At 56.3% G+C, this 23,110-nt stretch overlaps 1 protein-coding gene across 1 annotated transcript in view; it reads left to right on the forward strand.

Moving 5' to 3' along the window:
- Nucleotides 1-23,110, forward strand: part of WNK3 (WNK lysine deficient protein kinase 3) — a 69,364-nt gene that overhangs the window by 21,078 nt on the left and 25,176 nt on the right. Inside the window, exons 3-16 of the mRNA XM_034792907.1 lie at nt 4,282-4,454; nt 5,814-6,034; nt 6,701-6,858; nt 9,872-9,960; nt 10,895-11,114; nt 12,677-12,959; nt 13,948-14,141; nt 15,166-15,294; nt 16,503-17,093; nt 17,133-17,477; nt 17,514-18,083; nt 19,286-19,350; nt 19,876-20,023; nt 21,070-21,186. Coding sequence (XP_034648798.1) covers nt 4,282-4,454; nt 5,814-6,034; nt 6,701-6,858; nt 9,872-9,960; nt 10,895-11,114; nt 12,677-12,959; nt 13,948-14,141; nt 15,166-15,294; nt 16,503-17,093; nt 17,133-17,477; nt 17,514-18,083; nt 19,286-19,350; nt 19,876-20,023; nt 21,070-21,186 — 3,303 coding nt within the window. The remainder of the gene's footprint in view (nt 1-4,281; nt 4,455-5,813; nt 6,035-6,700; nt 6,859-9,871; nt 9,961-10,894; nt 11,115-12,676; nt 12,960-13,947; nt 14,142-15,165; nt 15,295-16,502; nt 17,094-17,132; nt 17,478-17,513; nt 18,084-19,285; nt 19,351-19,875; nt 20,024-21,069; nt 21,187-23,110) is intronic.

A 23,110-nucleotide genomic window follows, 5' to 3' on the forward strand; every position in this document is an offset into this window, starting at 1 on the left:
AAGGTCTTGGGGGCGGTGGATGGGTGGGGGGTGATGGGGTTGGAGGCTGCAGTGAGGGTGGGCATGTTTGCATGGGGACAAAGGGCTGGCCAGGGGCTCAGGGGCCATGGTGATTAGCAATCGGAGAAGCAGGCCAATCCAGCAAGGATTTCCTGTGTTTGAACCGTCAGCATGGCTCCTGTCAGTGCCAGACTCAAACAAACGCTTCTCGGTCTCTACAAACCTTCTGCTGCTTCTCATTCTTGAGCCAGGGCCCTTTGTTTACCTTTGTGTCTGTTTGACAGAGATTTACATCTCAAATCCAGTGTGCTGGGGCAGTCCTCCCTCCCGCCCTCCCTCCAGTGTGGAAGTGGACGGGCATTTAACAAGTCCCCGGAGCCCTGCATAGAGTATCCAGTTGGTAGCGGCACAAAGATTCATTGGTCTTTTTTAGCTATTGCTAAAGTGATATTTGGCCTTGGGGAATGAAAATCAACCCTTTTAAACTGTAACAGGGAAGGTAATCTGGTCCTACACGCCTGCCTCTTTTCATCAGCAAGCCTCCCTCCTTTCAAATCTCCCAGCTATCAGCAGATCTAAGTGCCACTTAGATGACTGTTTATTTTTGCTTATGAAAGGGTAAGAGGTTATGTTGGAAGGGCTGGGCCTTTGTAAAGCCACCCGCAAGAGGAAACTCTGAATGTGAGCTACCCCCAGAAACTGGGTTAGGGAGAGGAACAAACTTTCTGGTAAGTCCTGGAAAGCGGTCAGGCCAGTTCTGAACCTGCTGTAATGGCTACGAGACCACACCACAGAAAGGGGCGCCGGTAGCAGAAACCTCTGCAGGTGAAGAGGGGGCAAGGTCAACCTTGTGACTGGGCGTCCTGATTTCTGGCTCTGGAAGGGCTCTGCTGCTAGACTCCTGGGTCTAGCTCTGGGGTCCGCAGTTCAGACAGGAGGTTGACCAATTAGAGAGGGGTCAGAGAAGAGCCACGAGAACGATTAAAGGGTTAGAAACGGCGCCTGAGAGTGAGAGCCGCCAGGAATTCGGTCTGTTTTGCTTGAGTCCTTTTGATGAGTACCTGGGTGCGGAGCAGGAATTAGTTGAGAAGGGCTCTCCGGCCTGGCAGAGAGAGTCTAGCCCAGCTCCAGCGGCTGGAAGCTGAAGCTGGACAAGTGCAGACTGGAAACGTGGCCTGAATTTGAATGAATCGTTGGGGCGGATTCTCCGCCACTGGCAACGGTCAAAGCCAGATGGGACGTTTTTCAAAAAGCTCGGCTCTAGTTCCGTGGGAATGAATTGAGGGCAGTTCTCGGGCCTGGCTTCTACAGGAGGTCAGACTAGATAGACGGTCACAGTTGTCCCTTCTGGCCCTGAAATCGAGGAATTTACATGCAAGTGGAAAACCTCTTGTGCGTGTAGGGCAGCAGGGGAGACAGCGCAAAGGGACCCGAGTTTCCGTGTCAGTCCTTTAGGAGCCAACCTGATCCCCAGAGAGTCGAGTCACTTCCTGACCTGAGCCTGATCCCATGGCCAGGAGGGGGACCTGAGCCCAAGGGGGTCTGGCTGTTTTCCCGCCCGACCCCGGCCGGGAGCTGACGCTTGTAGCCCGACCTGAACCCGAGTACAGGGCTCTCCACCAGTCATGGAGCGCCGTTTCATCGGGCGGTGTCTGGGGCTCTCCCAACCACTGGGCCCCGCCCGATGGTCTGAGGCTGAATGTCCAAACAGGCGCAATTCGATCCCAGCGATGAGGTTGAAGCTCGCTGGATGCGCCGTCGCAGACCTGCCTTGGAACGATTGTAAGAGTGGCTCCTGCCGCTTCCCCGGCGTTCGCACAACAAAGCCTCAGGCGGTCGCCGCTCCGATCCCTTTGTCCCTTAATCCAAGAAGGGTCCTATCTAGCCTGCTCCGCTGCAGGCCTGGCCTTTAATCCCGCACAGCTGTTGAATGGCAGAAGTGGGCTGGCCAGGGAGGCTATCTTGGACCCGCCTGCTGGGTTCAGTGCCTTGGGGTGAACTCCTGGGACATCCCAGTCGCTGGGAGCAGCTCCCTGCCCCCGCCTGGAGTGTGCAAGCCGAGAGTTTGGCTCTGGCCTGGGGTTAAGGCCAGATGGGAACCAGAGGGTCTGGTCTGCCCACACACATACAGCCACGGGATATAGTATACACACAGAGACAGAGAGGATACGGGCTACACACACACACACAGACGGATGCACATAATGGACAGGGGCTGCAGATACACACACGGCGGATATGGGCTGTGTACACACACAGAGATGGATGCACAAACATACACAGAGGATAGGGGCTGCATACACAGACACACACAGAACGCAGTCTGCGTATGCGCACACAGATGCACACAGAGGAGGGGCTACATGTACTCCCAGATACCCGCACACACAGTATATGAGCTGTGGATGTGGCACACACACAAGAACGTAAGACTGGCCAGTCTGGGTCAGACCAAGGGTCCAGCTAACCCAGTATCCCGTCTCCTGCCAGTGGCCAGTGCCAGGTGCCCCAGAGGGAATGAACAGAACAGGGAATCATCAAGTGATCCATCCCATGTCGCCCAGTCCAGCCTCTGGCACTCAGAGGTTTAGGGACACCCAGAGCATGGAGTGGAGGCTTTGGCCATCTTGGCTAATAGCCATTGGTGGACCTCCTCTCCATGAATGAGGCTAATTCTTTTTTGAACCTTTTTGAAGTTAGACTTTTGGCCTTCATGACCCTCCCCAGTTCCACAGGTTGACTGCGTTGGGTGAAGAAGTCTTTCCTTCTGTTTGTTTTAAACCTGCTGCCTGTTCATTTCATTGGGTGACCCCTGGTCCTTGTGTTACATGAAGGAGAAAATTCCATTTCTTTATTCACTTTCTCCCCGCCATTTTTTCATGATTTTGTGTGTGTGCACACGGGTGTGCAGACCATAACCTCCAAGAATGAATTTCCAAACGGAGAGAACTAAACACAGCCGCTGAGATCGAACCGCACCGTGAACGTTGTCCAGAAGACTGCCCCGATTTGTCACCGCCATTATGTCAGAATTAGCAATGCCAACACACCCCCTGTTCTGTTTGAAAAGTGTCCTTTTATCTCTTGAAAAGACTTGATCACAGTCTAGACATACATAACTGGGGAAAGAAATTTGACGGGGAGCTCTTCAGCGCAGCAGACGAAGGTCTACCCAAGTCCCATGGCTCGAAGTTGCAGCTAAACAAATTCAGGTTAGAAATCAGGCGTGTATTTTTAACAGGGTGGGGAATGAATAATTGGAACAGCTTACCAAGGGCTGTGGGGGATTCGCCATTACTGGACATTTTAAAATCAAGATGAGCAGATCTTTTAGAAAAAATCCCCGGGAATTAATTCGGGGAAGTCCTGTGGCCTGCGTCACACAAAAGGACAGACTAGATGCTATGAATCTATTTTATGACCCTAAAACTGTTGCTTAAAAAGCATAACCCTGGTTGTGATTTTATGGGCACTTTACATGTAGGTAGATGTGGTTCCCCCTGCCTTAAAGAGCCAAGTTCGTCACCTACGGTGGCAAAAACGTATTCCCTGAAGCCTTGCCTGTACTAAAAAGCTGTAACGTTTTCACTCGCCCAGTCTAGCTAGTCCCATTACTCTACCAGTATAACTGCCTACGCATTAGGGCTTCTACTGGTACAAGGATATCAGTAAACCCCCCCCCACCCCCCCACTCACACAGGTACACTGATAAACTTTCAAGGGTAGAAGAAACTCAACATAGGGATTCGTAGACCAAAAGGAACAAACTGATGACTAGAGCCCTAGGCCAGAGGGACCACTGTGGTTGTCTAATCTGACCTCCTGGATAACGCAGCCAATAGAACTGCCCCGAAATAATCCCTTTTTAAAAAAAAAATCCCATCTTGATTTAAAAATTGCTGGTGCTGGAGACTCCACTACCACCCTGGGTAATCTCCCTCCAGTGGTGGATTCCACGGGGTTAAATATTTATGTCTTCTTCCCAGTCTGAATTTGTCTAGCTTCAACTTCCAGACGTCGACCTGTCTTAGGCCTTTGTCTGGCAGACTGAAGAGCCCATTCGAAATGTTGTGTTCCCCATGTAACCTCGCCGTGGCTAAGTCAAATAGAGTGAGCTCCTGGAGCCTATCTCGGCGGAGTTAAACGTCTGAATACCTTTGCGGCTCTGCGCCGAGGTGCGGCCACGATATAATAGCTAAACAGTAATTCCGCTGTGACTGTCGGGAGTAACAAGAGTGAATCTGTTTTATCCCCCTTCCCCAAATGTTCTCCCTGGTCCAGGACAGGAAGCTAACCAAAGCTGAGCAGCAGAGGTTTAAGGAAGAAGCAGAGATGCTAAAAGGCCTACAGCATCCGAACATCGTCCGGTTTTACGATTCCTGGGAGTCCACGGTGAAGGGGAAGAAATGCATCGTGTTGGTCACTGAGCTGATGACGTCTGGCACCTTAAAGACGTAAGTCTGTCCCCTCTCCCTGCCCCCGGCATGCTGAGTTTGAATATGGTTGCCCCTTGTTCTTGTGTTCTGCGCAGGGGTAAAGAACACTTCTGCACTCACGTTCTCCGTACCAGTCCTGGTTTTACACACCTCTGTCAACCCCCGCCTCCCCAGTTGTCTCTTCTCTAACTGAACAGTCCCAGTCTTTGTAATCTCTCATATGGTGGCCCCAAATCCTTTTTGTTGCCCTTCTCTGGACCCTTTCTAATTCTAATCTGTTGTTTTTGAGATGGGGCGGCCAGCAGCACGCACAGTATTCCAGGTGTGGGCGTGCCGTGGATTTCTATAGTGGCATTATGATAGTCTCTGGTTTATTCTCTGTCCCTTTCCTCATGGTTCCTAACATTCGGTTAGCTACTTTGACTGCCGTTGCACATAGAGTGGATGTTTTCAGAGAGCTAGCCACAATCTCGCCAAGATCTCTTTCGTGAGAGGCAACAGCCGATTTAGACCCCTTCCTTTTTATGTATGGTTGGGATGATTTTTTCCGTTGCTTACCGACATTGAAAATTTCATCTGCCATGAGTCTTACTTCAGTCTGGTCTTTTTAAACCCTGCCGGAGTTCTGGCCTGGTCTACACTACAGAGTTAGATCGATGCAAGGCAGCTTATGTCGGCTCACTCCGTAAGTGTCTTTCCCTCCCGCTGCCGTAACTTGCCCGTGAGCGGCATAGAGTCAAGGCTGATGTAGTTAGGTTGACGCAGAGTCAGCGTAAACGCTGTGTTGCGTACGTCGGCTGTGGCCGGCTTTTGGAAGCCATCCCACGATGCCCCACACCGACAGTTCGATCGAGACAAGCGCTGTGGTGAGGACGCGCCCCGCTGACACGAGGAGCGAAGTGTCGACACGCACAAGTGATGTAATTACTGCGGGGGCTCTGGGCCGACGTGAGTTAGGCTGACTTAATTTTGTGGTGTGTAGACATGGCCTCTGTGTCCTTCAGGGTCAGCCTTCCTGAGCCAGAGTCGGCAGTGCCGATGGCTTTAGCATTATCCCTTAATGACTCTGAAGTGCAGACGATGAGTGAGCCGATGCCTGCTTGCAGAGAGACCCCCTAGGGAGTCAAACCCAGGTACCCAAGGGTTATTACCGGCTTGCTGGCTAGTCCAGGCTTTGGGAAGGGTTGGCGTGAAGAAGAGAGACTTTGTCTTGGACACAGGTGGGTTTTTCCAGCGTCTTGCAGTGAGGCCCGAAGCTCCTTTCCCAGACCGAGAGCAGGTATTACCGCACTGACTTGTCTCAGCAGGCTGCTAGGTGCTGGGCGGGCACCCCCCTCTCCTCCTTTCTCATCAAGCCATGGTTCTCCCCCTGCCCAGGTACTTAAAGCGATTCAAAGTCATGAAGCCGAAGGTCCTGAGGAGCTGGTGCCGACAGATCTTGAAAGGGTTGCAGTTCCTCCACACCCGGACCCCGCCCATCATCCACCGGGACTTGAAATGCGACAACATCTTTATCACGGGACCCACGGGTTCGGTGAAGATCGGCGACCTGGGCCTGGCCACCTTGATGCGCACATCGTTTGCCAAGAGCGTCATTGGTACGTCAATGGCGCACTCCCTGCTCAGGCAGCCGGCCCGGGGTGACTTGGCATGGTGGGGGGAATCACTTCCCACTCCCTGCCTCAGTTTCCCCCTCTATAAAATGGGGATAACCACACTGACCTCCTTTCTAAATCGCTGTCTGTGTGGCGGACTTTGCTCTTTGTTCCTAGCTGTATGCATCTACTGTTAGCCGTATTAAAACAGCCACGAACCCCGCAGTGTATCCTCCACGTCACGTCCGATCTCAGGTGTCCTTTTCCGAATCGTCCCGAATTACGTAGCCACCTTTCTGGCTCTTCTCCTCTGCTCGCGCTGCAGCACGCCAAAATAAAATCCTCACAGATCACTGGCAAATTCACCCACAAGCCAGTGTTCTTGCAACCAATTTTGGCTGGGCCAGGCTTTGAACGTGCAGCCTCTGTGGCACTCAGGTAGTTCAAAGCTTAGCTGGTGTATGTCTCCGCATGCTGTGTAGAGATCCCCTCTGAAGCGATCAGCAAGGCGGTACCTTGCACCTCTTTGGTTCCTGCTGACGGGAGCTGGACTTCAAGAAGAGCTATGTCCAGGAGGAGTTTGATGCGTGGGATGTGATGCGGCGGCTTGTCTTGCCCGACTAAAGGCTTGCAGAACCTTTTGAAAGACGTCCCTCTTTCCCTCCGCAGGCACCCCCGAGTTCATGGCCCCGGAGATGTATGAAGAGCATTACGACGAGTCGGTGGACGTGTATGCTTTCGGGATGTGCATGCTGGAAATGGCCACCTCCGAGTACCCCTACTCCGAGTGCCAGAACGCCGCCCAGATCTATCGCAAAGTCACCAGCGTAGGTGTAAATTTAACTTCCTTGTTAGCAGAAACTTGTACATTGGCAGATTAGGGCGGGTAAGCCTATTACTGGGCACTAGCCTCGCGGTGCAAATCGGAGGCTAAACTTAGTCTGTTCAGAGCCGCCGGCCGAGCGGTACCCTTTCCGCGTCGGTCTCGGGGCACAACACGCCAGCGGCTTCCGAAATTGCGCACCGAACGTAATGTGCCGGGCTCGGGTTCAGTCTGTGGAAGCTGAGTGGCGTCCTTCCCTCAGCCTAAGCGCCCCAAACACTAGTCAGTGGGAAACCTTGACCCACAGGCGAGAGTGTGTGAAAAAATGGGGACCCTGATCATAGTTGAGGTGTGTGTGTGGGGTCCCCGATCTCAGTCAGGGGCCTGTGCAGCTCCCAGTGAAACAGGCCCCAAGCTTGGTCTGGGGGGAGGAGGGGCGGATCGGTGTGGTGTCCGGCACGAGAGGGACACCACACATACACACACACACACACACACACACACACACACACACACACATGTCACGCCTCTCCTTAATCGCATGAAAAGGTGGAAGGATGCTAACGTGACTCTGTGTTAGAAAGAGTTTTAAGCAGAGGCGTATCAAAGTTGCTTTTCTAGAACCGGGGAATGGAAGCTGCCAATTCTTTCCGTGCTTTCTGAAGCTCTGTTTACTGAACCTGTCCAGAGCAGGAGAAAATGACATCAGCGGACAAACAGACCCAGTTAATTCTCAGCAAAGTCACGTGTAATTATTGTGACAGAGGGTGGAAGGGCTGGCAAGTGTGGATGAAAGGATGAGTCAAATAGATTAGAATGGATTTGGCCCTGGTTCCACATTATATAAAGCTCGGACGTTCTGCTTAGCATTCAAAGTAGAGGCTGGAAGTTTCCGAGTGGGATAAGGGAGTTAAAAGGAGGGGCCGGCCAGATCCTACCCTCAGTGTGACGCAGCTCAGACTAGGTGACCATAATGGTCTCTTCTGGCTTTAAAGAGTTGGCAGAGATCTCCCCCTGCCTGATGCTAATTTTTAACGCATCTTCGAGTCATAGACATGTCGGGCTGGAAGGGATCTTGAGAAGTCGTCAAGTCCAGCCTCCTGCGCTGAGGTGGGACCAAGTAAAGCTAGACCCTGCCTGACAGGGGTTTGTCCAGCTTGCCTTAAAAACATCCAGAGACGCCTTTCCAGATCTGAACTCCCCTTATAATGAGAGTTTTCCTAATATCTAACCTCAGTCTCCTTTGGTCACTGTCTGCTTTATAACAGCCCTTTAAAGATCTGAAGCCTGGTATCAGGCCCCCCTGAGTCTTCTTTGCTCAAGACTAAACATGTCTAAGTTTTGTAACCGTTCCTCAGAGGCCAGGTTTTCTAAACCTTTGTTCATGTTTGTTGCTCTCCTCTGGCCTGTCTCCAGTTTGTCCAGGTCTTTCCTAAGGAGCGGCACCCAGAACCCCACCCAGGACTCCAGCAGGGCCACTTCTTGTTAATACCCCAGACCCTTTTCAGCAGCACGACCGCCCAGCCAGTTAGTCCCGATCTCGTAGTTGTGCATTTGATTTTTCCTTCCTCAGTGACATTCTCTGCACTTGTCTTTAGTGAATTCTCCAATTTGTCCAGGTCGTTTTGAATTCTAATCCTGCCCTCCAAAGGGCCAGCAACCCCTCCCAACCTGGTGTCATCTGGAGGTTTTATAAACACACCTCTCCACTCTGTTATCCGTGTTAGTAATGACAATATTGCCTAGCCCCGGCCCTGGGGCTGACCCCACGAGATACGTCCTCCAGTTTGGGAATAGCTGGGAAATTCAAGAAGACTGAGAAAGTGCTGCTGTCCTGCCGATATTCCAGAAGGACCAGTGGGATGACCTGGGTAACTCTAGGCTGGCATCAGTCCCTGGTACGGGATTCAGTCGATAAAGAACGAAAGGATTGGAATAGAATTAGTGCCGGCCCCAGGGTTTTATGGACAGTGGGGCTTGTCAAAGAAAGCTGGTTTTATTCCTGCTGAGATTTATAAGGTTGGTTGGTTGAGGTAGCGGCACAGATACAATATACCTTTGATTTCCCCTAGGGAATCGCAGTAATTGGAGCCAAACTTTAACTGTCCCAGTACAGTGATTGTATTATAGCTCGTTATTAAACCCCCGTTACTGGACTCAGGGCAGGAATAACTGGATGAAATTCTACAGCCCGTGCTGTACAGAAGGTCAGGCTAGACTATCTGATGGCCAGCCTGGGAGATGGGTCTCGCACAGTCTACAGGAGAGCGATTTTACCTCTGTATACAGCATCGCTGAAACCGACATTGGGACGATACATATCCCCATTTTTAAAAAGGAAGTTGAGAAATTGGAGAGGGTGCAGAAAGCCATTGGAGGGTCAGAAGAAATGCTGCACAGTCAGAGAGGGAGAGAAAGCTTAGCGCCTCGAGAGGAGAGTGCCAGGTGACTCGATTACCGTGTGTGAGTGCGTGGGGAGACGAGCGTTCTTTGAGCTAGCGGAGAACAAGACCCCAGGGGCTGTGAGCTGAACCCAGACGTGCAAATGGTGCACGTTTTACCAGTGAGGGTGACTGGCCATTGGAACAAACGGCCAAGGAGTCGTTTGCAAGAAGGTTCTGTTACCACTGGTGCGCCCGCTGCTGGGATCCTGTGTCCAAGTCTGGTGCCCACAGTTCAAGGAGGACGTGGATAAATTGGGGAGGGCTCAGAGAAGAGCCATGAGAATGACTGAAGGGTTGGAAGTGAGAGATTCAAGGAGCTCGAGCTCTTTGGCTGAACCGAGAAAAGGGGCTGGGGAGACTCGGTCACAGAAGTGCCGACGTCGGGAACAAAGTTATGAATGGCCTCGTCAGTCTGGCAGAGAAAGGTCTAATGCGATCCAGGGATCTAGGAAACTTCTGAGTGCAGACAGGACCCTTTGGGAGTGGATCATAGAAGCTCTGCTCCCAGCTCGCTGGCTCAAAGGAGGGGGCTGGTGCCGCTAGGCACACCATAACAATTCCCTTCTCTTCCAGGGCATCAAACCCGCCAGCTTCAACAAGGTGACCGACCCGGAGGTGAAAGAGATCATCGAGGGCTGCATCCGGCAGAACAAATCCGAAAGGTGCGTCCCTCTGCAAGGCACTGACTCAGAGATCCCCGGCGCCAATGGGGTGGCGTCGGCCGCGGCCTCCGACTCCGATTCGGGAAGTCCCCAGGCCTCGAGCACGGGCTCGGAGCAAAGCGTGTGCTCGTGTGGGTTCCAGAGTCAGCTGCTGTGCTGTGCCTGGGGGGCCATTGGGCTCTTTGAAATAAAGTTAAAAAGGAAAAGCTGCGGGATCTCCCGACCACAATGGCAGGGCTGTGTAGAGACGTCTGGATTCTATTACCTGCACCTGGTGTGTGTGTGTGTGTGGGGCAGTGGTTAGAGCCGGCTGGGAGCCAGGACTCCTGGGTTCTCCCCCCAGCTCTGGGAGGGGAGTGGGGGCTGGTGGTTAGAGCAGGGGGGGCTGGGAGCCAGGACTCCTGGGTTCTCCCCCCAGCTCTGGGAGGGGAGTGGGGGCTGGTGGTTAGAGCAGGGGGGGCTGGGAGCCAGGACTCCTGGGTTCTCCCCCCAGCTCTGGGAGGGGAGTGGGGGCTGGTGGTTAGAGCAGGGGGGGCTGGGAGCCAGGACTCCTGGGTTCTCTCCCCGGCTCTGGGAGGGGAGTGGGGGCTGGTGGTTAGAGCGGGGGGGGCTGGGAGCCCGGACTCCTGGGTCCCGTTCCTGGTTCTGCTGGTGATTTGCTCTGTGACCCTGGGGCAGATCACTCGAGCGCTCTGGCTCCAGTTTAGCAAAGCCTCTGTGGCCACACTCAGACCCCCGCCCCCGTCGGCCGAGTGGTTCTGTGCTTTCCGCGGGTGCCAGGCTTGGGGCAGCGTCAGACGGGTGGAGCGTCTAACTCGTGGCCCCAAAGAGGCTAGAAATGGTATGATTGAGGGGGTCACCGACCAGGTGGTCAATATCCTGTTGGCGATGGACCCTAATCCACCCTCCCCTCCCCCCCACCTCTCACCACCAGGTTGTCCATCAAAGACCTTTTGAACCACGCCTTCTTCGCGGAGGACACGGGGCTGCGGGTGGAGCTGGCGGAGGACGATGACGGGCTGAGCTCTTCTCTGGCCTTGAGGCTTTGGGTGGAAGACCCCAAGAAGCTGAAGGGGAAGCACAAGGACAACGAAGCCATTGAGTTCAGTTTCAACCTGGAGTCGGACGTCCCCGAGGAAGTGGCGTGCGAGATGGTGAGCGCGTCGCACGGACTGTGCCGCTGCCTCTCCTCCCTCCCTTTGGCTGTGTGGGAGCTCGTCGGGGCAGGGGTTGTCTCTGTGTTCGCGCAGTCGGGCTGGAGGGGATCCAGCCGCTTTTTGAGTTCCCGTAAATAACTCAGAAGGCCTGGAGGCGTTACCGTTGTTCGGCTCCGCTTGTATTTTCCATGACGAAGCCGTGTCTCGCCTGTCCCTCCTGGGCGACTCCCGGGAGGATGGAGATCAAGCTCGGCTCGGGCCCTCGGGGATGTGTAGGAAACCCGACTGGTTGAGAAGTCGGAACCTTTTTTTTTTTAATTCAAACTGTTTGAAACTTTATTAACGTCTCTCTAGCGCCGACACCGGCGATCGCCGCTGTCTCTGGCCATCGCCGCTGTCTCTGGCCATGTCTGCTGAGGGAAAGCCCCCTGGGATTGGCTTGGAACGGTAGAGAAACTCCTGCGCGAAGCCACAAGCAGTCGCCGCGCTCAGCCAGTGGCTGTCCGCGTGGAGTCCTGGTGGGCCATGCAGGGTCTCACTGGGAGCGGCTTTGTCTCTAAGCCAGCTCAGGCTGGGGACGTCTCCTAGGTCTTTGCCTCTGCAAGAGATGCAGAACGTCCAAGGGCTGGGTATCCGTGTACCTGGCACTGGGAATTGGCTTTAATCACTCTCCTAGTGAATCCCGGTTCAGGAGGATCATGAACACAAAGGTACATAGACCGCTTGTCGATACAATACCCTACGAATATGCCCTACCGCCCGGCCCTTGGGGATCGATTCGGACTTCCACTCCTCCAGCGCCTTGTGTCTGTCACAGGTGTAATGTGATTTGAATTTAAACCCACTCTGGGCATGGCTACGCTGCCGTGAGTATCAAAGCTAGCTCAGGTATGCGGCAGCCAAGACATATGCTTAGTTAAATTGAAACAGGAGAATCCACCCCGAAGGCTGCTCCGGCTACAGACTGGGTGTTGGGTTTTTTTAGGTCACTTGGGAAGAGGTTTAAACTCAGCCAAAATAAGAGTGCTTTCCCTTAACCAACTGGCTGAATGTGTTTTGACAAGGCCTCTGTTAAAGATGGCGCTGCCAACCCCAAAGGTTCTGAAATTATAAATTAGGCCTCCCCCCAAAATCTGAGACGTGGCTTGAAAAATCTCTTTTGAAATGTGCAGTCTTGGTATTTGTTTTCTAGCTTTTGAGCCTTTAGAAGGTCCCGTTTGCAAGCTTTTCTCCTCAGTCCCGAGGGCTAGCAAGTTTTTCCTTGTAAAAAGAGAGGTGACATTCTCCCCCAAATCACATGACTCCGGCAGCTGGGTCTTTATGAAGAAACATCGAGGTGAAATCCTGGTTCCGTCAGGGGTCCAATATCATGAGTCACCAGTGCCTCTTACCTGAGGACGGGGAGAGTGGTTGATCCACATCTCTGAGCCCTCCAAGGAGTCCTCCAGTAAAAGGGTGGGGCGCTAAGAGCTGTGTGCTTTTCCGAGAGAGGCTTTCACGGGGTATCTGGAGAGCAGGCATGATTCCTCGTCTTTCCCATCTTGATCCCCCTTCTGCAGGTGAAATCAGGATTCTTCCACGAAAGCGACTCCAAAGCGGTGGCCAAGTCCATCCGGGACCGTGTGGCCCTGATCAAGAAGACCCGAGAGCGGCGGCAAGCCAGCTGCCTGGAGGAACAGCGGGAGGCCCAGTGCAAGGCAGCCGGTGGGGCCCTGCTGCCCCAGGGCGTCTCGCTGACCGGCCTGGCCCAGCCGGCGGGCGCGGAGTGGGAGGAGACGGAGGTGGACCAGCACGTCCGGCAGCAGCTGCTGCAGCAGACTCAGCACCAGTCGTCCGTGGCAGGTACGTGGCGCGACGGGGTAGCTGGTCAATTTCACCAGCCCCCCGCCCCCTTTAGTCTCCTCGGGAGAGACCGAAACGTCACCCAAGGGAATCCATTCGCTGAGACGTGCCCCGATGATCCCATGCTGCAGGGCGACCCCACGTCCCTGCCTCCCCCATTCCACGTCTGGCCACCCTGAGCCTGGGAGCCAGACCCGCCAACCGGGCAGCTGCGAAGAGCCCCCCCCGGCCCCTCAGTCCGGTGTCCCGTCTCCAGCTGAGGCCCATCCCTGATGCTTTGGGGGAGGGTGAAAAAACCAGCCTCAGAACACAGCTGCCTCCCCCTGTGAGCCAGCGCAGGCCGTGCTGGGGCCGCGTTCACGCTACAGGGGTAGCCCTGGCCTGGAGTAGAGGAGGCAGGGGCACTGGACGCAGAAGGGCCCTTGGGGTGATCTGTCGTCCCAGGGGGGGCTAACTCCCGGCCCAGACTCTCGGCGATACCGAGGCAGGAGGGGTATCAGGGTCTCTTCCCACCTCCTGATGACGGCGCGCTCCATGCCCCCCTATGCTGTGACTTGGCCCCCACGCCGCCGCGGTCCCGCCCCCTCCTCGGGGTGGCTTGGAGGTGTTTCGGAGGGGCGAGGGTTGGGGCAGTTGGTGCCTCTTGGAGTCCCCACAGACTGGTGATAATTGCCCTGGTTTTTCCGAGCAGCCATTGTTTACTGTCATGCCGAGCAGCCTTAGATGTGAGTCTGTAGGCAGTGTCGCCTAGTGGATAGTGCACTGCCCAGGGCCCCAGGACCCCCAGCTTCTAGTCCCTGCCGGTCTCAGTGGCACGGTTTCTCTGCTCCGTAAAGCACTTGGAGACGCGTGCTAGACAGGAACTTGGTGGTGTTGGTGAGGAGGACGTAGGTCTGGAGCGGGACCTAGTGAGTCTTTGGTTCCCATGTCAGGCCACGCCTGCCCATGCTCTGCGTGGCTGACAGGGCTCTCCTGCCTCCCCATACAGCTGAGAGCCTGTCGGAGAAGAGCGTTGGGTCGGTGATTCTATCGGATGCCCCCAGACAGCACAGCCTGGCCTACTCGGAGCAGGCGATGGGCGGCCTCCCGCAGGCCTCCATCCTCCCACCAGTGGAAGCCGGCCTTCAGGGACATCTCTACCCGTCGCAGCCGCTGATGGGACACTATCAGCAGATTGCCGGGGTAAGGCGCCGCCTCGGATCACCAGCCGTCGTCCTAGGGTCAGTGATAGCAAGGGCGTCCTTAGCCACGCGCATCGCCTAAGGCCACAGAACGGTGTCTTGAGCGCCCGGATTGTCCCACGCCCCAAAAACCCTGCCGATCTGACCTGGGGAAATCCCCTCCCGCCCCCGAATCTGCTGACCCTCAGCAAGGCCCACGGGCCAGGCCGTTAAAGGTATGTCTACCCAGCCCCCTGCAGTGAATCCCAGAGCCAGGGTTGGCAGCCTCGGGCTGGTGCTGCAGTGTTACAGATCGCAGTGTAGACGGCCCTGCTTGGGCTCTGAGACCCACTCGCTTTGCCAGGTTTCGAAGCCCGAGTGGGAACGTCTACACTGCTGTTCTCCGCGCTGGCTCACTGGGACTTGGGCTCTGACCCACCCTCCTAGCAGGGTCCTAGGATCCGGCTCCTGAGTCGTGAGGGGCCACGAGGCGGGAACGTAGGGGACAGGGTTGGGAGTGTTGGGGAGTGGGTCAGAGTTGGAGGCGTTGCAGGGGGCAGGGTTGGAGGTTAACCATTATCTTTGGTGTGAGGTATCCCCGGCTCGTTACTGAACCGCCTCCCTCGAGTTCAGAACCACACTGTGTCCTGGGGGGCAGGGGAGCACCAAACCCAGGCTCTGAGCCCGGGCTAAGCTCAAGCCCCACTTCCATCCACACACGAATCAGTCTGGCTCGGGTCAGCGAATGCTCAGGGCCCGGGCCGTCGGGCCCTGCCAGTGGGGTGGGTCAGGCCCGTGGCCCGGATCCAAGCCCTGTCCTTTGGCCGTGTGAACGCAGCTCAGAAGGTCTGCGTAGCCGGCGCATTCGCTCAGCTGTGAGACACCAATCCAGCAATTATAAACCTGGGCTAAAAGAGGAGCCAAGCGTCTAAAGAGACCCGGCTAGGAGGGTGCAGCAGATCCGAGCTGGGGAGAGCACAGGTGGGGTCCGGAGGTGCTTTGTCATTAACGAGCTTCTTTATTCGTCGCCATCGTTAATTAACCAGGTGCAGCAGCAGAACCTGGGCCACCCGCGGATCTTACCCCCAGCTCTGCCCACCCACAGCTTAGCTCCGCCGGCAGCTCCCCAGCCCCAGGTCTCGCCTGTTGCGGTCCCGCAGCTCACGCAGATGATGGTACGTCTGTTGTGCTGTGTGCGGCGCGGCTGACACACGAGGGGTGGCTGGGGCAGGCGGGGAAAGCACTGAACAGGGATGTGTGACCTCCAGGGTCAAGTCCTTCCTGGTTCAGGGACTTGAATCTGGGATCCCACATTCTAGGTGATTCCCTGACCATGGGGCTGCTGGCTCTTGTGGGGTGGGACTCTGTCTGGCCCCGAGGGTCCTGCCCCTCGGAAAGTGTGAGTTTCCCTGAATCTGGCAAAGTTTGCGGGGAAATTGCTGACCGGCCCTGATTGCCGTTAAAGTCAGAAGAGGGAAGGGCCGTCCCCAGCTGTTCCTACTTGCAGAGTCTCCTCTCCCACTTGGCGTTTTCGTGGGCAGGGAACTCCAGGCCCAGCACCAACCCGCTTCCACCCAGATTAGCCAAGATCGGAGCCTCCGGGGCGCTGGACCAAAAGCAACTTATTTTGGGGGAATATAATTGGCCCAAGGGCTGGACACACGTTGGAGGATCTGCGCAAGGGGATCCAAAGAGCGAGCCCCATTACTACGAGGGAGCTGAGGCATTTGAACAGGGCTCCGTTGAATCCCATTTCTGGGCAGCCCCGGGCAGCCGTTCCTTTCCCCAGGTTTCCGGCTGGGGGCCAGAGCCGTTTGCTTTTGTAAACGGAAGATGTTGAACCAGACAGTATCTGGCAGAAGGGTCCCTGTCCCCACATACCTTGATATTGCCTGTGTCACTCCCAGAATGCATTGGCTTTTCCAGAGTGCCTTGCTCTCCTCATGCCCGCCGATGAGTTCTAGATAAGAACTAGCTACGTTCATGGAGGATTGGTCCACCAATGGCTACTAGCCAGGCTGGGCGGGGACGGTGTCCCTAGCCTCTGTTTGCCAGGAGCTGGGAATGGGTGACAGGGGATGGATCACCAGTTCTGTTCATTCCCTCTGGGGCACCTGGCACTGGCCACTGTTGGAAGACTGGGCTAGATGGACCTTTGGACTGTCCCAGTGTGGCCGTTGCGCATGTCTCACCCCCAGAATGCATTGCTGCTGGAGACGCTCTGGGAATGCCTCCTACTGCTCTATGGGGTATCCGCTCAGATTGTTTTTCCCAGAATGCATTTGTGCGTACATGGGCAGAGCCTAGATTCTTTGGGGTGGGGCTGGGGTGTGACTAGTTTGTGTTTCCGCACCTGTAACCCCCGTGCTTTCTTTGCCCCCAGCACCTCGAGTCGCAGCTGCCCTACGGGGCCGAGGGGCAGGCGCTGGAGCCGTCGGTCATGGCGGTGCCCCAGGCCATCCTGGCAGGTGCCTCTCCCCAGGCCATGCCGGGGGCCAGCACCCAGCTGGACTCCACCACCAGGACCGGGAGTCAGACGGCCACCACCGCTGCAGCCGAGGTCGACCCGGCGTCTGGCTTCCTGGCCCTCGCTCACAGCCTGGCACCGCAGAACCAGCCCTCGGCCCAGTTTGTTGGGAATGTGCAGGGGATGGCCCAACACCTGCCTGCTTCCTTGGCTGGGCAGCCCCAGCAAATTCCTCAGCAAACTGTACCCACCCAGCAGATCCCAGCCATGCAGCAACGGCAGCAGGTTCCTGGCATGCAGCAGTCCCAGCGGGTGGTGTCCATGCAGCAACCGCAGCAAATTCCTCAACAGACTACACCGATGCAGCAGGTTCCCGCCATGCAGCAGGTTGCATCGATGCAGCAGGTTCCTGGCATGCCGCAGCAGGTTGCACCGATGCAGCAACCCCAGCCAATTGCGCCCATGCAGCAGCCCACGCAGGTTCCCGCCATGCAACAGCCGCAGCAGGTGGTGCCCATGCAGCAGCCGCAGCAAATTCCTCAACAGATGGTGCCCATGCAGCAGGTTCCCGCCATGCAACAGCCGCAGCAGGTGGTGCCCATGCAGCAGCTGCAGCAAATTCCTCAACAGACGGTGCCCATGCAGCAGGTTCCCGCCATGCAGCCGCCCCAGCAGTATGCCGTAATTCAGCCAGACTCCTTACTGCAGCCTTCCCCGGCCCAGCCAGTGCAGCCCATGCAGCTGCAGCCGCCGCAGTTTGTGCTGCACGGGGGAGCCCTAGAGCAGACGCAGGGGCTACTGGCGCAGGAGCCGGAGCAGCAGGTGGAAAGTGTGTGTCCTGTCCCGGCCCCGGAGCAGCTGGCTTACCCGCTGCAGGCCCCGTACCAGCTGCAGCCAGCGTACCCCCTGCAGGCTCCTTACGCTGACCAGCCGGCAGAGCCAGTGGTGTACGCGTACCCGGGGCAGCCTCCGTTCCGGGCGGAGCCGGTGACGTTTCTGAGCCAGCTGGCAGATCTGCAGCAGCCAGCCTTCCCGCCGTCTCCCGGGGCGCTGAGCCAGGAGGCCAGCAGCGAGCAGATGCCCCCGGCGCTCTCCCAGCAGAACGGCAGTGGCTTGGGGCACGCCCTGGCACAAGGGCCAGGTGATGGGCAACAAGCAGCGCTGCCGCCGGTCCCGTTCCTCCCGCCGCAGCCCTCGGCTTTTGCGCCTCCCCCGATGCAGCCGGCTCCTCTCCAGCCACAGCCGCTCCTGGCCACGGTCCCTGCCTTGCTCCAGACCCTGTCGGCCAGGCCGGAGCAGCTGCAGCCGCCCTCCTCGGAACAAGCCTATGGAGCGCAGCAGCCAGCGGTGCAGATCCCCGAGCAGCCAGCCTACGTCCTGTTAGCGGCAGAGTCGGGGGCGTACCAGAGTCCGGCGGCCAGCCCCCTGCTCACCGCCTCCCCGCAGCCCGCCCTGAGCCCCCAGCCGCACCAACAGCACAGGCCGGGGCTGGAGCAGGTATGTGAGCTGGCCTCAGCCTGGGCTGGGCACTCGGGGAGAGCCGCAGAGAGCGCTTCCCTGGGGCTGCGGGGTGGTAAGAGGTAACGTGGTCACAGGCTACAGGTGTCAGCGGGAGGAACAGATATTTCATAATGGGCTCTTCGGGGTAGCAAAGAAAGGTCTCACTGGTGGCCGTCGAACTAGACGGACTCAGACGATTCTAACGGTGCGCGTAATTAACCATTGGACGCTTACCCAGGGTCATGGTGGACTCTCCGTCACTGGCCATTTTCAAATGGAGATGGGAGGTTTGTAGAGAAGCTCTGCTGTAGGTCAGAAGGAAGGATTGGGGGCAGGTCTCTGGCCTGGGTTATACAGGATCCCTTCTGGCCTTGGGATCTCTGAACTCCCGGGTCAGCGTGAAGAAGCGAGGCTGAGAGCTTGCGAGCAGTCCCTGCTGTGTCCGCCGGCTCGTCGACACGGGGAAGTGCCGTGGTAATTCCACCATTGGAATCACGGAAGCCTTTTTCCAGCTGAGATTTTGCCAGTCAGTTTCCTGCCCTAGACAAGCCCGAAGATTGACTCCGAAAGCCTCCTCCCTCGCCGGCGACCCTTTCTGAGTTTTCATCCAGGCTCCAGGTTTAGCCACTGTCCCGGAGAATGGTTCCTCGTGGGGTCATCCTCTGAAAGTGGGGTCCCTCCCGTGCTCAACCCTGGGTCACCCTTTCACCCCTCCACGCTTCCTCCGCCTGGGAATAGCTGGCGAGCCCGGCTGCTTTGCCTAGCCCTGTTTGGAAGGCTCTGCCGCTCGCCGGTTTGCCTCCCTCGCAACAGCTTGGTTTGAAAACCCGCCGAACTCGTACCTACACGCAGCGTTCAGTAACCTGGTGGCTGCTTCTTGCTCCCAGAGGGAATTTCTAGCCTTGTAAGCACCTGGCAGTTACCTCTCGTTCTCCCGCACCCCATCTGTGATCCTGCTCCTCTGCTCCGAAGCCAAATTCGGTCCCCCCCAAGTTCTGATTTCCAGCCTGACTCGATCCCGGATCCCGGTAGTCCTTGTGCCAGCACTGCCCTTTCTTTAGCTCTGTCTTACGTTCGTCTGGCCTTTGTCCAGCCACTGTTCCGCTTCTCCTCTACCACCCCTTCTCGTAGCCGGGATAGCCCCATGTCCCTGGAGAAGGACCGACGTTCCCTTCTTTCACAACTCTGTTTCCTGGCAGGTTTCCCAGCCTGCCTTGGGGCCGGAGCCCCAGATCGCTGCTCCAAAGCCAGACTTCCCGCAAGGGTGAGTCTCCGTCCTCGTTAATTCGAGAGCATGGGAACGGGGGGTGAGGGGGTGGCAGGGGGAAAGGAATTGAGCCCGGTGCAAAATCCAATCTGTCTGCCCATGTGCTGTGCCTCTCGGGGGGGGGAGCACACGTGAGTGGCAGTTCACAGGCCCGACAGTCAGCCGGCCGGCCTGCCAGCTGGAGGACCGCTGGGTCTGTGCCCCAGAAACCTCAGTAAACAGATCCCCTTGGATTTATTTCTCACAGCTCACGTCCCACACAGTCCTGTCTCTTTCCCACTGCTTGTCTAACCCCTCTGGGGCGGCTGAGCCTCTCGGCCTGCGGAACCCATTGACACAAGACTCCAGGAGAGGCCAGGACAGGAAACACCAAATCCACACTCAAGACTTTGGGCAGGGAACTAAATGCGTCAGCCCGTCTCTTCCCCTGGGGGCAGATTGGCTGATCCAGTTTGCCACAGCGAGTCCCGTTCTGAGAGCTCAGCCATTCACGCTTTTCTTCTCTCCCTGCTCTGCTCCCAGGCTAAATCCGGAGCTGGCCGCTCTGAAGGAAAGCTCCAACGCACACGAGCCCACGAGCGGCAACGGCAAACAAGACAGGAGTAAACAGAGGCGGGCGTCCTGCCCCCGGCCGGACAAAGGGACCAAATTCCAGCTCACAGTCCTGCAGGTTGGTAGCGGCGAGAGGGGGAATTCAGCCTGTGGCTTCGGCCAGCTGACCTTTCACCGCGGGAAGGGATTCGACATTCCTCAGCCCCGTGTTCTCATGGGCCGCGTCGTTCCTCCAAGCTTCTCTGCGTGGAGAAATTGATGTGATCACAGTCCAGAAGTATCTGGGTGGGGCACAAATATTGAATATTGGGCTCCTCAGTCTAAATTCCGACAGGAAATAAGGCACCAGGGGAGGTGAGCGCTAGGACATCTCACCGAGAGGCGTGGGGGAGTCTCGCTCGCGGGCGATTCGTATCAATCGAGATGGGCTGGTTTTCGAAAGGCTCTGTGTTAGCCAGGGGGTTGGGCCAGACGATCACAATGCTCCCTTCTGACCTTGGGATGTGTGAATCTGTGTGTTTTGAAAGCAGGTTCCTAAGTCACTTCGGTGCTTTTGAATTTTTGACTCCCCAGGTTTTGTCCCGGGTTTGCTACAGCTGGGTTTTTTTGGGGTATCGGGGGTGATTTGGGAGCTGGGAGGTCGCTTTCCTCTGCGAGGTGGGGCAGGGCAGGCTCACCTTCCTGAGATCACCCAGCCACAGCTCACCTTATCAGTTCCCTGCCGTCGCTTGGGCCTTGCCGTTCTTGTGCTCATAACAGTGTAGTCTCCCAAGGGCTGAAATGGGTCCGTCTGATTGCTGCTGGTCTCCCTGGGACTGGCCTGGCGTGACGGTGCCCACGCTCAGGAGGCTGGCTGTGGAGTTAAGCAGGACTGAACGTCACGTGTGCTCGTCCTTCAAAGCCCCGTCACGCTGTAGGACTCCATGTCCGCTCTCGGACTTTCCGACGGCTGTCTTGGGGCCTGATCCGCAGCCGTTGAAATCTACGAGGGGCTTGCTTTGGCTCAGGGGAGGGACTGAAGGCCACCAGGTAGATCAGAGTCCCGAAGTCGGTCTTAAAAGCCGAATGTTCCTCCCCTCGCTCCCCAAGATTCCCTTAGCCTGCCCCACCCCCCCAGGAATCGGGTCCCCCCACAAAACGCTGGCGTTCTGCTCATGTCCCCAGGTGTCCACGGCTGGGGATAACATGGTCGAGTGCCAGCTGGAGACCCACAATAACAAGATGGTCACCTTCAAGTTTGATGCCGATGGAGACGCGCCTGAGGATATTGCTGATTACATGGTGAGTTTCCCCAGCTGCAGCCCGGCTTGCTGGGACCCTCTCCTGGGGAGCAGCGACTCTGGGAAACATCCGGGGCTCATGGGGGAGAATCAGCCGAACACGAGGTGCCAGGGCGACGCTGGGGCCAAAAGGGCTAATGCGATCCTGGGCGGCATAAACTGGGGAATCTCGAATCGGAGCAGAGGGGTTCTTTTGCCCCTGGATTTGGCCCTGGTGCCACCGCTGCTGGAATCCTGCATCCAGTTCTGGTGCCCACTGTGACGGGTTGGACCCCCCTTCTGGGATGCCACCTGATATATTGGGGTTCCACTGAGCCTGCCTGAATCAGCTAGGGGATTTCCCAGCCCTCAAGTGCAGCTCCCCTCTGGAGAGTACCCCCAAGATAATACTGTCTTGTACTGTAGAGAAAGATGTGCACAGCGCAAGCTCATAAACATTCGCCCCCTCCCTCGATGTGGAGAGAGAGACGCACAGCTTCTTGTCCACCGCCGTGAATTGCACAAACCGGGTTTTGAAATAAACAGGAAATAAATGTATTGACTACAGGGATCGCAAACAGAACGAAGCAGATTACCGAGCAAATCAAACAAAGCACGCAAGCTAAGCTTAGTACACTCAAAAGAAACAGGTTACAAAATGTAATTCCCTACTCTAAATGTTGACTTAGCAGGATGCAGCGTTTCTGTAGCTTGGAGTTCCAGGTATTCCCTTTACAGACTGGACTCCGGTCTCAGTCTGGACTCAGCCCTGGCCTTTCCTTCAGCTTAGTTCCTTTGTCTCTTGAATGACTGCGGAAAGTAACTGTTCTTGGGCAGGAAGGCAGCGAGGGGAGAGCGCTGATGACCTTGCCTCCCATCCTTGAATAGAATTTTGCACAAGGCGGGTACCTTCTGTTTCCCACGCTTGACCTCCCCCTCCTTTTAGAGGAAAATCACTAGACGTTAAGATGGTGTTTAGTACCAGGTGACAGGACCACCTGACCTAGGAGTGTCACAGCAACAGAGAGTAGTATCTTCAAAGTCTTATTGTTTCTCCCTACTGGCCCATCAAGGCTGATGGCCGGTTGTCTGGTGAGTGTCTCCCACGCAGGGGCGGCTCTGTGTATTTTGCCGCCCCAAGCACGGCAGTCAGGCAGCCTTCGGCGGCGTGCCTGCGGGTGGTCCGCTGGTAATGTGGATTTGGCGGCATAGCTGCGGGAGGTCCGCCGGTCCCGCGCCTTCAGTGTACCCGCTGCTGAATTGCCCCCAAAACCGCGGGACCGGCGGACCTCCCGCAGGCATGCTGCCAAAGGCAGCCTGACTGCTGTCCTCACAGCGACCGGCACGCCGCCCCCGCGGCTTGCCGCCCCAGGCACGCGCTTGGTGTGCTGGTGCCTGGAGCTGCCCCTGCTCCCATGTACACACACCCTAACTTTAGATATGGAAATGATGCAGCCGTACAAACTGGATAATCACCTTCAGTACATCGTAACCTTTCCAATGATGCCTTACATGAGCCATCCTGCATAAAACACATCTTAGTTGTGCCCGATTCGTATCACAAGCGTATTTCTCTAAAGAATACGGAGCATCACACCTGCACTTGAAGGTGAATGTGGATAGTCGAGGGTAGGGGGGTCAGAGACGAGCCCTGAGAATGATTCAGGGGTTAGAAAACCTGACTCCAGCTGCTCCATCTGTTTAGCTTAGAGAAGGTGCCGGGGTGACTTGATCCCGCTCTGTATGGATCCACCTGGGGAACAAATATTAATAACGGGCTCCTTCACCTAGCAGAGAGCGCTCTGAGACAGCCCAATGGCAGAGGCTGCAGCTAGACACATTCAGACTGGAAATAATAACCATCGGAACAACTGATCCCCAGCTGTGGCGGATTCTCCATCCCTGACAATCTTCCAGGCAAGATGGGATGTTTGCCGAAAAGATCT

This window comes from Trachemys scripta, chromosome 16, assembly GCF_013100865.1.
Source record: "Trachemys scripta elegans isolate TJP31775 chromosome 16, CAS_Tse_1.0, whole genome shotgun sequence".
NCBI lineage: Eukaryota > Metazoa > Chordata > Testudines > Emydidae > Trachemys > Trachemys scripta.